Source organism: Nicotiana attenuata, chromosome 5 (genome assembly GCF_001879085.1).
Source record: "Nicotiana attenuata strain UT chromosome 5, NIATTr2, whole genome shotgun sequence".
Taxonomy (NCBI): Eukaryota; Viridiplantae; Streptophyta; class Magnoliopsida; order Solanales; family Solanaceae; genus Nicotiana; species Nicotiana attenuata.
Genome location: NC_031993.1, coordinates 12,528,677 through 12,542,099, shown reverse-complemented (window position 1 = coordinate 12,542,099; position 13,423 = coordinate 12,528,677). Strand labels below are relative to the sequence as shown.

The 13,423-nt window shown below is 35.5% G+C and overlaps 1 protein-coding gene across 4 annotated transcripts; it reads left to right on the top strand.

Annotated features, from left to right (window-relative positions):
- On the top strand, nucleotides 5,552-13,003 carry LOC109225320. 4 transcript variants are annotated; one of them, XR_002067894.1, is made up of 11 exons: nucleotides 5,552-5,884; nucleotides 7,059-7,167; nucleotides 7,422-7,584; nucleotides 8,186-8,247; nucleotides 8,399-9,169; nucleotides 9,246-9,449; nucleotides 10,870-10,956; nucleotides 11,044-11,169; nucleotides 11,274-11,737; nucleotides 12,572-12,663; nucleotides 12,806-13,003. XR_002067894.1 is itself a non-coding variant. In XM_019389940.1 (10 exons), the coding sequence occupies exons 6-10, from the start codon at nucleotides 9,372-9,374 to the stop codon at nucleotides 12,840-12,842; spliced, it is 792 nt and encodes a 263-aa protein (XP_019245485.1). In that variant the 5' UTR covers nucleotides 5,552-5,884; nucleotides 7,059-7,167; nucleotides 7,422-7,584; nucleotides 8,186-8,247; nucleotides 8,399-9,169; nucleotides 9,246-9,371; the 3' UTR covers nucleotides 12,843-13,003. The 4 variants fall into 4 exon arrangements, 3 of the variants coding, with proteins under 3 accessions (XP_019245485.1, XP_019245486.1, XP_019245487.1); XM_019389940.1 differs by lacking the exon at nucleotides 12,572-12,663; XM_019389941.1 differs by lacking the exons at nucleotides 7,422-7,584; nucleotides 12,572-12,663.

The following is a 13,423-nucleotide window of genomic DNA, read 5'->3' as shown; positions in this document are numbered from 1 at the left end:
TGAGACAAATCCTAGCCAAAGATAATTTATCCTAGATCTGAGATAGAAAATACGAATAAACAAGCATAGCTGAACAAATAATTTGATTATAGTTACTATTGAATCCCATAATGTAAGAAAAGGACGATGATTTCAATAATATTAAATGATAACGAAGAATGCATAAATGAAAAGAGTCACCGTTCTTGAACAAGGCTGATCCCCATACATTTGATTTAATTAAAACTAATGATGAATACCGAGGTTCTAAGCTTCTTTTCTCCTTTCTTTTCGGCGAGGAGCCTGAGATGAAGATCCATCTTCATCTTTTTAGATATGTCTATATGTGTGTGTGAGTTCTTGCCAGCCCCCCTCAGTTACTCTCTCCCAAAATATTTATACAAAAATACTTTCTTTACCCGACGATCCTTAACCGGAGTACCTAAGTTCTTGGAATATCCTGTGGAATGTTCCTCTAAAATGTCTAAGTGTTGAACTAGCCGTTCAGGCCGAATTGAATGCTCGACCTCGACCGTAGCTGAATCACTCGTTGGTGTATTGCTCCCTGAATCGCGCAGCGGACTCAACCTTAGGAAGAGTGGGCGCTAATACTTTTGCCCAATAGTGGTATCGGGGTCAATTTCCACAGGGAGCTAGAAAGGGAGTTGGATATTTGCTTAGCCTAGAAATGCGTGTTTGCTTCTAATTGATCTTCTATCATTTTTGGGTTTTTATGATTATCAACTACAATTTAACAACTACTAATTATAACTAAATTATGCTAAGATAGTAATTCTAGGTTGTATGTAAGATAGAGAAAGACACTAGGGTCGTGGCATTTACCTAGGTGGTCAACTAACGGGTAGAGATTCCTAATACAAGAATGATGATTATGGGGCTTATGCTATAACCGTTGCACGATTGCACTCACTCTCACACCTCTCGGTAGAAAGAGTGATTTTGCCCAATTGACTCTCTCGAGACCAATTGGGTAGGCTAACAAGCCCAGGCAACTTAGGGTTCAAGTTGGGTAATTACTCTCTCGAGGTTTTACCCGTTAATTGGGACTACCATTCTCATGGGTCCATCCCAATTCCTTGTTGGGTTAATTTTGGAGTCATAGACACTCTTTCTCAAGAAGAGTCAAGACCCACTAAGCTAGACTTAGTGTTTGCAACCACCAAATCCTAGTTAAAACATAAAATTAACCCAAATATCAAACACCCAATATCATTCAAGCATTAAACAATCACACCCATTAATTACTCACACTAGGGTTGAGCCACAACCCTAGCTAATGGGTTTAGCTAGCCATAATAGCAACAGAAATTGAAGAAGTAGTAGATAAAATTAACATATTAATTAACTAGAATGTTAATCTACAAGAATCCACGATAAAACAAGATGAAAATGCCCAAAATAGGCTAAGACTTGAGTCTCACGAGTGCTGCTGCTATCTGATATCTAAAACTTAACCTAGAAATAATAAAATATTCTATTTATACTTGGCTAGAAAAACTGGACAAAAATACCCTTGCGGGCTGGCGCGGACCGCGTAGAAATGCAGCGTGGCCGCGTAGGGGTCTTGCCCTTCGATCATTCACTTCTGAAGCTGGGGACGCGGACCGCACAAAGAGGTAGCGCGGCCGCGCAGGCTAATGGGCGCGGACCGCACAACAATGAAGCGCGACCGCGTGGACACCAGCGCTGACCGCGTAGAAAAGAGCGCTGACCGCGCATGGAAACCCCTGAAATGGATGCTCTCTGAATCTCCTAGCGCAGCCGCGCAGCAAATCAATGCGATCCGCGCTAGGTCCTTTTGTCCCTACTTCAATGATTTTTGACACTTGAGCAGGTTTCACTCCGTTTCGTGCCGATTTTTGACTTTTGTCATCTTGTCGCTCAAACCTGCAATCAAGCGCACTTTGTAAGCATTCTGGGTCTATTTTATGACAATTCATACATAAAGCATAGGCAAGTATGAGCATAAAACGTGTTAAAATCACAGTTATCAACTCCCCATCGGCCGTCCTTAAGTAAGATCCTTCTGTTCAGATTTTGACCTATACAAATAGTCCCACTACATCCAACTTTAGGAAAAGCAGAAAGGGGTGGGGTTGCACCCGATTCTTGTTGTCTTTCCAATTGAATTTTCAAAGAATAGTTTGTCACCATCTAATTTTTGCTTTTCCTCATGATCTTTTGTCTTTCTGGTGAAACTATTCATATTTCTACACAACTTTCTTGGTCTAAAAAGATGACAAAGAGATCTATGCTTCTGCCATGGATAAGAGTAAATTTTTCATGGATATTGTGGATCTCTAACATATATTAGAAAGTGTTAGTTGTTACTCATATCCAGGGGTGACAAAAAGGCAGGTCGGATCGAATATGGGCGGGTAAAAAACAGTGAGGTAAAAACGAATAAATTATTCGATCCGACTCATATTTAACAAAGATAAAAATGGTTTAACTGGTGGATAATATGGGTAACCATATTATCTATAGCTTTTTGAATATGATCATTTTTTATGAGAATTCCTAGTTTTCCAAGTTTGAAGGATCCCCTTTACGAATGTAAAAGTTAAACTCATTAATTATCTATTGGTTATCAATTTTCTAACCGGATAATATAATTCTCATCCATATTTGACCCGTTTTTAAAAAGTTCATTATCCAACCCATTTTTTGATGGATAATATGAATGAATAACTTTTTTTTAATCCATTTTGCCACCACTACTCGTACCATATGTAAATCTGCTGGAAAGTACGTAACCCACAATTAATGAGATTCTTCTTTTAGGTACCAAAAGAATAACTCGGCCAAGCTTAATGTGATTCTTACAACTTTTGCCTTTTATCTTGTTCAATTACCACCCTGCTTTTTCATGTTTTGCTTTTAATTTATGATATTCAAGAGCAAAATGTGATTGCAGTTAGATATTCTAGCTCTTACGAGTACTTGACGGATTAAGTTTTAAGGGTTTGCAAGATTGTAGAGACGTTCACTGCTTTTAACTCGAATTGTGTAATTGAATGATCTTAATTTATTGACAATGAGTTCACGTGCATTACTACAATTTAATAGTATAGGTGCAAAAAATTTAAAACCCTAAATTAAGAAGTTCTTATTTAATACTCTTATCCTATATGCATGTGTTAATAACTTACATGAAACATAGTATATAGCTATTTGACACTAACACAAACGACTTGAAGCAATTTCAAGAAAAACTAGAAACAAATAGTACTAGTAAAGTATAGGTCTAGGCGGCTTGGAAAGTAGCCTATGGAACTTGTAAGATGGATCTTTTGGGATTGCTATCCTATTTCAAGAATATTGAAAATAATGTAAGTGTATTTGCTAAGACTGAAATTATTTTTTAATAAAAAGTAATTTTGGTAATTAATTGGTTGGTGAATAAAAAGCATTTTTTGAAATATATAGTAAGATCAAATATAACATTAGAAAATTGTAGAGCTTTTTTACGAAAATTTTAAGTATTATGGATTAGTAATAATGTTCAAGTGTTATTAGTTGAAGACGGCAATTATTTTTAATTGATGTTATTGCCCAAAAAATGATTTATGTCCACTAGTGAGAGAAGTCACTTACTAATATTTTGTTTCGATGAAAAATATTATTTTTCCTAAAAACATTTATATAGTACTCCCTCGGTCCACAATAAGTGACCAATTTGCTTTGGACGTACCCACTAAGGAAATACTCCCTCCGTTCACTTTTACTTGGCACGTTTTGACTTTTCACGCCCCTTAAGAAATAATAAATGAAGTGCATAATTTACCATGATACACATATTAATTGATGCATATTTTATTGGATTTGAGAAAATGATTTGAAATGAATAATAAATACTGTGGGTATAACAGGAAAAAATTTTTGTCTTCTCTTGATATGCGTAAAGTGATAAGTCAAAATGAAAATCTATTTTTAGTATACATGCCAAGTAAAAGTGAACGGAGGGAGTACTAAATTCTAGACAAAAATAGTTAGTGTGACTAAACTACCCTTAATTAAATGTTGTAGCATTGTTATAGTAGCACTTTCTTCTCTTCTCAAATGTCAGGAGTAAATGACTTTTTAGGGATACGTACTAATTTTGGAAAAATAAATTAATTTTTTTCTTGATTATATAAATGTACATTTATTTTGGACCAAAATAAAAAAGTAAATTGGTCACTTATTATGCAACGGAGGAAGTAACCAAACACCAGAAAACAACTTCTTCATATAATATATTTCTTAAAATATGACTTATTCATACAACACATAACGAAAAAGAATACTTGAAAAGCAAAAGGTTGGGATCATAATTACCCTGAATTTAAGCTAACCGTATCTAAAAATGCTAGGAAATGAGCAGCACTTTGAGCATTTTGGTCAAGCCTTTCGGCTGCAATGATAAGAGACTGATTGCGAATTAGGTAAAGTAGCAGTAAAAAAATGTCTACACAGTTTAATTTAGTTAGAAGAAATTAAATTTGTTTGCCTCGAAAGGATGACCTTCACTAATTGGAAAGACAAGGGTCCTACGAGATTAAAAAGTTGATAACATATCTCTAGGGATTAATTTTGGCCAAAATTTAACTGATTGCTATAATTAACCCTTTTTTATCCACTCCCTTTTTTTTTGTGTTTTTATTAATCAATCATGCTTCTTGTAATCATTTCGTTTCCCACTTCACTTTTTTCTTTATTTCTTTTTTCTTATCCTTGACAATTCCATCGGACTCAATCCCATTCCACAATTTATGCTTAAATCTTTTATATTTTGGTTACCAGTTAACCCAATCTTTTTGCAACATTGAAAGGATAACAATTTTAAAATGACCATTTGCGTCCTGGTTTTCCAAATCCATAAATCTCATAAACCTGTCCTTGGCAAGGATATTTTCAAGGAAAATAATCTTTTATGAAGAAAAAATAAGGGAAATTCAGCATACAAAGCTTTCTGCATTTACGCAGAGTTCGGAGAAGAATCGCACCCGTACCCTAATACAAATATTAGTGGATGATAAAAAGGCTCGAACGATGGACCTATATAAAGAAGAAAGTTAAATTATAATATCGATTAATGATTTGACATCCTATCTTGTATATATTATATTATATTATTTTTTGTATTTTATAAATGACCATGCATGCGGCCGTGGAGTCACTACTAGAAATTGGACCTATGGCAACGCTTTTTATTGCTACGGATCCATAACCGTTGCGATAGGCAGTCTATTGTTACGGTTATAACCGTTACAAACAATTGCTGGAACTACCGGGACACTTAGCAACTCAACCGTTGCAATAGTATCCATAACCGTTCCAATATATGTTTATATGGCAACGGTTTGTATAACCGTAGCAATAGATATATCAATTGTAACGGTTGGATGTATTGTTACGGACATTTTAGTTCCCTCCTTATTTTCCACCCAAAATTTTAATACCCGCTAAAATAAGGTGGGGCCTACACTCTGATTATTATACTTTTTTAATTTTACCCCTTGTTTTCATCGAAAATATATATACCTAAACCCTAAAATATGCCAAATTCTAAATTACCAGCTCCATCCGAAAATCCCCTTTTTCTTTTAATCGGAAATTACGAAGCTCCTCCGATCAGTTTCATCGGAAATTACCAGGCTACGCTCCTCCTCCACAGTTTCATCGGAAATTTTGAGGAGATCGATCGAGTTTCGAAGCTCCGAAAAATCATCGGAAACTACCAAGCTCCGAAAAATCAACAATCTCGTCCAAGCTCGTCCATTATCGAAAATTTCCTCTGTTCCGACGATCGAAAAATCGCTTCTAGGCTCACAACTCCTCCATAATCAGCCGCACCAGAGGCGGCGTGCTAATCCTTTATAGTTTCTCCAAATCTGAACCGGTAAATATATTCTTAGCAACTTTTTTAATTTTTAGCAGCTTTTTAAGTTTGTTTTTCTTTAAATTTCTTGGTTGGTTTTAGCCGCTCAACTTGAATCTTTGTTAAATTTTTGGGTTGATTTTTTAATTTGTTTTTGTTTAAATTTCTGGGTTGAAGGCTTAAATTTTTGGCTTTTGTTTAAAATTCTGTGGCCAAAGCAATGGTATTGCTAAGATTTCCACCAATCTAGTGTTTGAAAGAAGTGTTTGCTTGTAATTCCTGTAATTTCTGTAATTTCTACTGTTTGAAAGAAGTATTTCGAGGCTTCTTCAGAGATTTATTCTTCTGTAATTGGTTGTGTACATGAAGCTTTGAACTACTTGTCCGATCATTTTTCTGGATTTCGTGTGACAATATTGGTTTTTCCCATTCCAGATTTAAGCACATTCTTTTTTTGCTTTATTTCGAAATGCCTATGGTTGATAGATCTCCTGTATTTGCTCGAATGTAGCTATTTTATGGAGTGTCTATATTTGTACTGTTTTGTTTCTTTTCTGCCAAAATTAGTAGTGTTCAATTTCAAGCTTGCCTTAATGAAAGTGTCACCACGATAATAGCGAAAATGAGTTTGAATCTTTTACAGTTGTTCTACTTCCACGTTGTTTAAAAAAAAAAAGAAAAATGAGATGGATCTTATAAGTATCATTCGTGTGTAACAAAAAATGGTGCTGGAAAATATGTCTAGTTTGACGTGCTTGAGGTTCTTCATATCAGCACGACTAATTATAAGAGTCGTATATTATGTTGTAGTCACGGAAGTTTCGATTCAGAACTGCCCCATTTTTGGATCTATTTTTATGGAGCTAACATGAACTGCATGGATATTTCTTTCTTTCAAAACAAGTTCTATCTTAGAATCGGAAGAATCGGATGGGTTTGATGATACTGATTGGGACTGGATGGAAGCAGATGATTAAATAAGAAAGTTCTGAAATTCTTTTATATATATTCTTTTTAGAGTAAGTGATAATGCATTTATATATATTAAGATTATTTTTTGTGTTGTCGATCACTTCTAAATCTGTTTCATTTTCTTTTTAGGGAGATTGTTATCTATTTGTTAAATGTCTTACAACATCATGGTCATTTTTGAGTGCTGTGACTAATATGTCATGTGCTATTGTTGTTTTTGAAGGTTATTCAACTCCAGGGTGATCAGAGAAAGAACGTTTCTGCATTTCTTGTCCAGGTGATTGCTCTTTACACCAGGGTTGAATTTGAAGTGGGATTTCAGTTTTTTGGAGGTGAGTTGGATGTTAAGCTTTGATTTTTACATATGATGTTTTGTACTTTTGCTTACTTTTTGTTGGAATGTTTGGTTAGACATGTTTTTATGTTTGCATTTCTTTGCAATTTGTCTAGCAATTTTTGCAGTTGTTTATGCTTGCTTTTTTGGTTCTTGAAATGTAATTAGATTCTTATGAGAGTTTAGAGGTTACTTAATATCATGTGGCTATTTAAGTAATCTAATTTTATCTATATATCCTTGAAATCGCAGACTCTGGACAAGTGCAATTGCCAAGATAACTGCTTAGAATCTTCTCTCTTTCTTGCTTTTCGTCTTCATTTAGTCAGCAGGAGACAGAGGCTCGTACTTAATTTGAAGTACACCTTCCTCTGTACTCCCTTCTAGTCTATCCAAGTACACAATCTCTCCTCAGGTACATTCCTAAATTCGCCCTGAGCTTCCTCTGAGTACTGGCATTCCTATGACATCACTATATATGTTGATAAAAACAAGCGTACAGGTACTAATAAGTGCATATTCATAAACAAAATCCTGAAATTAGCCCGTTCCCCAGATCATTATGAGAAAGACAGTACATCAATAACCTACTCTCAGACAACAAATCCACACCTCTTGGCATTAAAGCAAGTCATATAAATCTACAACTTTCTGTTTAACTTAGCTTACAACCAGAAACAAAAAGAGAAGAAAGTAGCAGTTCGGTTGAAATAGATAAATACCAGTCTGTTGCTCCAATAGCACCAAGGAGCAAAGAAATTTACAACCAAATTTGGGACCCTGTCAAGAGAGTGACAATAAAAATAAAGAGATGAACATTAATGAAGTTAAAACAGATGACTAAGATTTCATCACAAAAATAAAACAGATGACTAAGGTGCATAGCTAATAACTCACTGGTGAGAAACTCTATCAAAACTGTGTCCATTTAGGGAAACAACTCCTTCACCATATTCCTCGTCATCTTCCTCATCATGTTTGATTTCTCTTGCAGTTAACAAGCGTCCTGTTTGCAGGTTTTAAAAGAAGCTGAGAAAGTGAAGAATTGGTTGAATCAGAAGGAAGCTGAATAGAAAGAGTAAGTTCCCTTTTTCCTCTTTCAACTTTTATCTTTTTCCTATTTCCATACATAGTTTTGCCTCTCTACCTTTTCTTTTCATACTTCTCCTTTTTTCAGTAATATGTACTCATCTTATACTATTTCGCGTTTGCTTTTTTGAATCTGGCAGAGATTTTAATAGTCATGAATCAAGAAGGGTGTTCAAGCAAAAACAAAAAAATATCCAACCGCATTCCAGCTGGATCACTCGCATCTTTGCGAAACCAAAAGGTTTCGTCGTTGACAACAAAGAGAACCTCTCAAGCTATAAGGTTTAATGAAAATGAAGAAAGACAATCGGAATCTCGATCACTTGCATTTTTGCGAAATCAATCGTTGACAACAAAAAGAACCTTTCATGAAAATGAAGAAAGACAATCAGAAGCTGAGAAGGTTTCGCAAAGATCTCAAATGCAAGAAAAAGTGCGGCAAGTGCCATTGATTTCTACCTCTTCTACAGCACAAGGAGTACAAGAACAAGTGCGGCAAGTACCAATGAATTCCATCACTCCTACATCACAAGCTGTGCATGAACCATCTGAGGATTCTACCAATCATGAAGCAATTGAACAATCTGAGGAACCAGGCAAGTATATATAAATTTAATCATAAAATAAACTAACAGTGGTGATTGGTGATTATCCTTGTTTTGTATTAGTGCAGGCCCTTCCGCACCAAAAAGAAAAAGAGGCCCTACTCAAATGCAAAGTGTGCACGGTAGGAAGGACCGTAAAATAATCGTGCTAAATGAGTTCAATCAACCCATTGGTCCTACTAATGAAGTTGTGAAAGAGTTGGGTAGCTTCCTCGGCACATTGGGAAGGAATGAGACCTTTTGTCCTCTTAATGTATTTGATTGGAGGAAAGTAGATAAAAAAAATGATATTTGGAAAATGTCAAGGTTTGAAGTTCCTAATGTTCAATAAGCGTTGATATTTCACATTTCTTATATTAACCCAATTGCACTAAATTTGTAGGAAAAATATGACATTCCTGAAGAGGCGAAGAATTGGGTTTTTGATTCAGTTTGTACTGCTTGGAGAAAGTATAAAAGTCAGTTGAAGAAAAAGCACTTTGATGCATATGAGAATGACGAGCTTCGAATGGAGAATAGGCCACAAAATGTTCCGGCGTCTCAATTTAAAGATCTTCTTGACTATTGGAACTCCGATGCCGCCAAGGTAATTACATCAAACTTTTGCCAACTCTGTGTGAAGCCAAAGTGATTCCTTTCCACTATCAGGATGCAACTGAAAATTAGTCCAAGTTATTCTTGTCATTTCTTTGGCTTTAAGACAATTTTTTTTAAGAAAAAGGTGAAATCATATGTCCACGAGAAGTGAGAAGTGGAGTAAGGTCTGGCACTCCAAATTGCAATTAAGGGAAAAGAATAACAGCATGTTATTTCAGTAGTTGAAAACAATTGAGTCATGTACCTAAAGAAATAGAAGAGATACACAGTTCAAGTTTTCAGGAGTCTTCAACCTCTATAACATATATGTAGGTTAGTCAGGCGTTCATAACTAGGAGCAGATCTACCATTTTACTCTGTTTTCAGCTGGCCTAAACAACCTAGAGCAAATTGATGGTGTAATACTCTTATATGCGGTGTCTATATTTCCATTGTTATGTAGTCTGTGAACTTCTAACTTACTGGCCTAGGGGCTATAGATGTGTCCAATGTTTAATCATCTTGGAGCTTCGAGAGTGCTTTAGTTGTAGTTGCTTTGCAGCTGTGAATCTGTCTTGTTACTCAGAGTCAGAGTTAGAGTAATCTGTCTTGCGTCATACATGTTTTTGGTGGTCATTGGCTCCTCACCATGTAGTGGCTTTATATGCTCATGGATGCTCATCAAAGTAGAGCAGCTGTGATATGGCTCCTTGAGTAGCTTTTGCAAATTCTCAACTTTAAGGTGTTCAACTGACTTCGATTATTGTAGTGTTGGACTATGTCAATTTGCATTATCATCCCGGCGGACGTGTTACCTTTATGTTCTTCTGGTTGCTGGTAGATTGTTCACTTAATGAACAATTAGGTAACATTTGACAAAACCAACTTCTTTGGCAATAAGTTGCTAATAATCAGATGGTCGCATCAAGTGTTGTCACGATCATGATAAGTTTCTTCTGGAATTTGATGAACCAGAAGCTGGTCCATGGGCATTTGCCTGGTTATTTCTACAATTGAGTCATGTAACTAAATAAATAGAAGAGATACACAGTTCAAGTTTTCAGGAGTCCTCAACCTCTATAACCTATATGTAGGTTAGTCAGGGGTTCATACACAGACTAAATCTTGGTTTTTAATAGAAGCATGAATTAACAGCTTCATGTAGGATTAGTAAAGAGTATCAGCAGAGACACTAAAACAAGCAAGTTGGTTTCAATAGTCCCTAGCCTCATATTCACACTAGGTTCCTTGAGAGTTGAGACATTGTATTATATTCAAACAAAGAAAATAACACCTGAAGGTTCATTTAAGTCTTTTAGTCAGTTTCAATCAACCTGTAGGCTCACATATGAAACATTCTTTAGGAAGGCAAGACTATAAGAAGAATAGAGTATCAGATGCCATGTCAATCTTTGCTTGTTTATTTGCAGAAAACGTCTGAAACCAATATCGAGAATCGAAAAAAGTTGATGCATCCACACACTGCTGGCAAAACAAGTTTTGCTCGAATCATTGAGGTTTGATTTTTTTCTCTTATTTTTCTTTAAGTATGAACTTGCTAACTTTGAATGAAAACATTATTATACCAGTTTTCATGTTACTAGGAAAAAAAGAAGGAAATGGCTGATACTTCAGATACTCTATCAAGTAAGGATATCTTTGTGGCTACAAGAAAAAGAAAACCTGGTCGAGTATACAAAAGCTCTTATGAGGATACAATTAGTAAAATTGTAAGAAATTTCTAGTTTAAAGATTATCGTGATTATTTATTTGTTCTTAATTATCGACTTAGTTTTATTTACTTATACTCTATTCTCTTGCATTTGGTTTGTAGGCTGAAATGGAAAGAATACAATCAAATCAAGAAAGTGGAGATGGTAGTGATTCAGTTGATGCGTTTGCATCAGTCATGGGACCTGAGCACCCAGGTCGGGCAAGATTGTATGGACGAGGAGTGAACAGAACTGTCTTAAAAAAGAAAAAAGGAGATTTTGGATCCTCTGTAAATGCTACTACTGATGAGAGAATGGAACAAAAAATTGAGGAAATGGAAGAGAGGATGCAACAAAAATTGTTGGAAAAGCTCAATGCACAAAAGGAAAAAATGCTGGAAGAGCTCAATGCACAAAAGGATGCTATGGAACAAGATATTACGATGAACGTCGTTACACGACTTCAACGTCTCAACCCCGATTTAAGACTTGATCCTGACATGCTAATATTCAGTGCTCGTGCACATGGCGAAGCTGCTTCTGCACAACAAGGTGCTATTCAACCAATCAATCGTCCATCCGCAAGGTTAGTCCGTAGCAAATGTTACACGTCTTCTCTTTCCTCTTCTTCTCCTCTTTTTCTATGTTGCTTCTCACTGTGCACTCTCTCGCTCTCTTTCTTTATCAGTGCGCAAGAGTTCGAAAGAGTACTGTCATTCCCTATTTTCTTTGTTGATTTGGATTTCATTACTTCTTTCAAGTGGTCTAATAACTCTGGGCGGTAATGGTAATTTGTACTCTGATTGCTCTACTAAATATAATAGTTATAAAGACAACTCTATGTTGGAGAGATAGACTGGATAAACTTGTGGTCAATGTTCTATTATTCATAACTGCTAATGCATTTGTTCAGTCCGTTGAAAGTTCATTTTTGTTGGAGTATTGGCTTCTTAAAGCAATGATGGTTCTGCCAGGAGTTCTGTTGGTACATAACTGTACTATGTTAGCTTAGTTCTGTTGGTCAATAAGGCATATATGTTAATGGAAACAATTGTGTCTCCTCAACATGTTATTCATAGATCAATGTACCCCAACTCAAGGAAGCATAAGGAGTTTGTATTCTTCTTCTGCGTAAGGTAACAAGGATAACTTTATTTTTGCTTCTCAAAGAGGCTTTGTGTACTTATGGTAGAAATGGATAACACCATAAAAATGAGGAGGTCTATGATAACATGAAAGTTTGCCCCATCTTGACTGGTATTTTAAAAGCGCTGTTCAGAAAATAGCTTAGTATTCTCATAGGGAAGAGTCATATAAAGTCCTTAAAACTTTGAAATTCCGCAAGTTGGATTAAGTTTTGTGGCCTTGGCCTCTTCATCTACATATTAAAAGCAACGAAATTTTCTGCTAAATTATGCAGGAAAGGCTTAGTTGAAATATTTTGACAAGCTGCAAACTGGTCAGCTTGAAGAAGCATCATTTTCACATCTTGTCAGGAATTTGCATTAGGAGGTGTTATACATATGCAATGGATACTCACAATATGCACTTGTTCATGTGTTTCTGTTGAAAGCTTTTTATCTCTGTTTCTGTTACTTGGGTGCAAAAATAATTTTATGTTGGGGACATTTAACCTCTCACATCTCTTTTGTAGGTGGAGTAGACGAAGAGATGGAAGACGGAGGCAGTGATGAAGATTTAGACCTTACTTTGAATTTTGAATTGTTAGATTGTTGTAGATGCATGTGGTGGTTTCTAAGATTGTTTGTTATCAAAACATTTTAAAACTTTTGATCTTGAAATATCAAATGTATGTTATTGGTTTCATCACTATTTATGGATTTATTATTAACTTGTCGGACAATTTAGATTATGAAAAGTTTCATTTTGTATTTATATAAATTTTAGTGTTTTATAGTTTATTGTATATATATGTAAATTCTTTATTTACAACAGGGGGTACTATTTTCAATTCAATTAAATTGTTACAACTAACAAAACCGTTGCCATGGGACCTGCAAACCGTTGCAATAGGTAGGTCAACCGTTGCCATAGGACCTGTAAACCGTTCCAAATAATCTAAAAACCGTTCCAAAATAAGCTACCAACCGTTGCAATGTGTAAGAGAACCGTTGCCATAGGACCTGCAAACCGTTCCAAAATAATCTACAAACCGTTGCAATAGGTAGTTCAACCGTTGCAATATCTTAAAGAAATCGTTGCCATTTCTGTAATACCCGGTTTAATAGATATAGTAACGGTTATCGACCGT

Excerpts from the sequence above, each read along its gene's own strand:
- LOC109225320 (XM_019389941.1), top strand. The coding sequence starts at position 9,372 with ATGGAGAATAGGCCACAAAATGTTCCGGCGTCTCAATTTAAAGATCTT. Across the intron at positions 11,170-11,273 it reads AGGATACAATTAGTAAAATT|GCTGAAATGGAAAGAATACA; the intron begins GTAAGAAATTTC and ends TTTGGTTTGTAG. Across the intron at positions 11,738-12,805 it reads ATCAATCGTCCATCCGCAAG|GTGGAGTAGACGAAGAGATG; the intron begins GTTAGTCCGTAG and ends TCTCTTTTGTAG.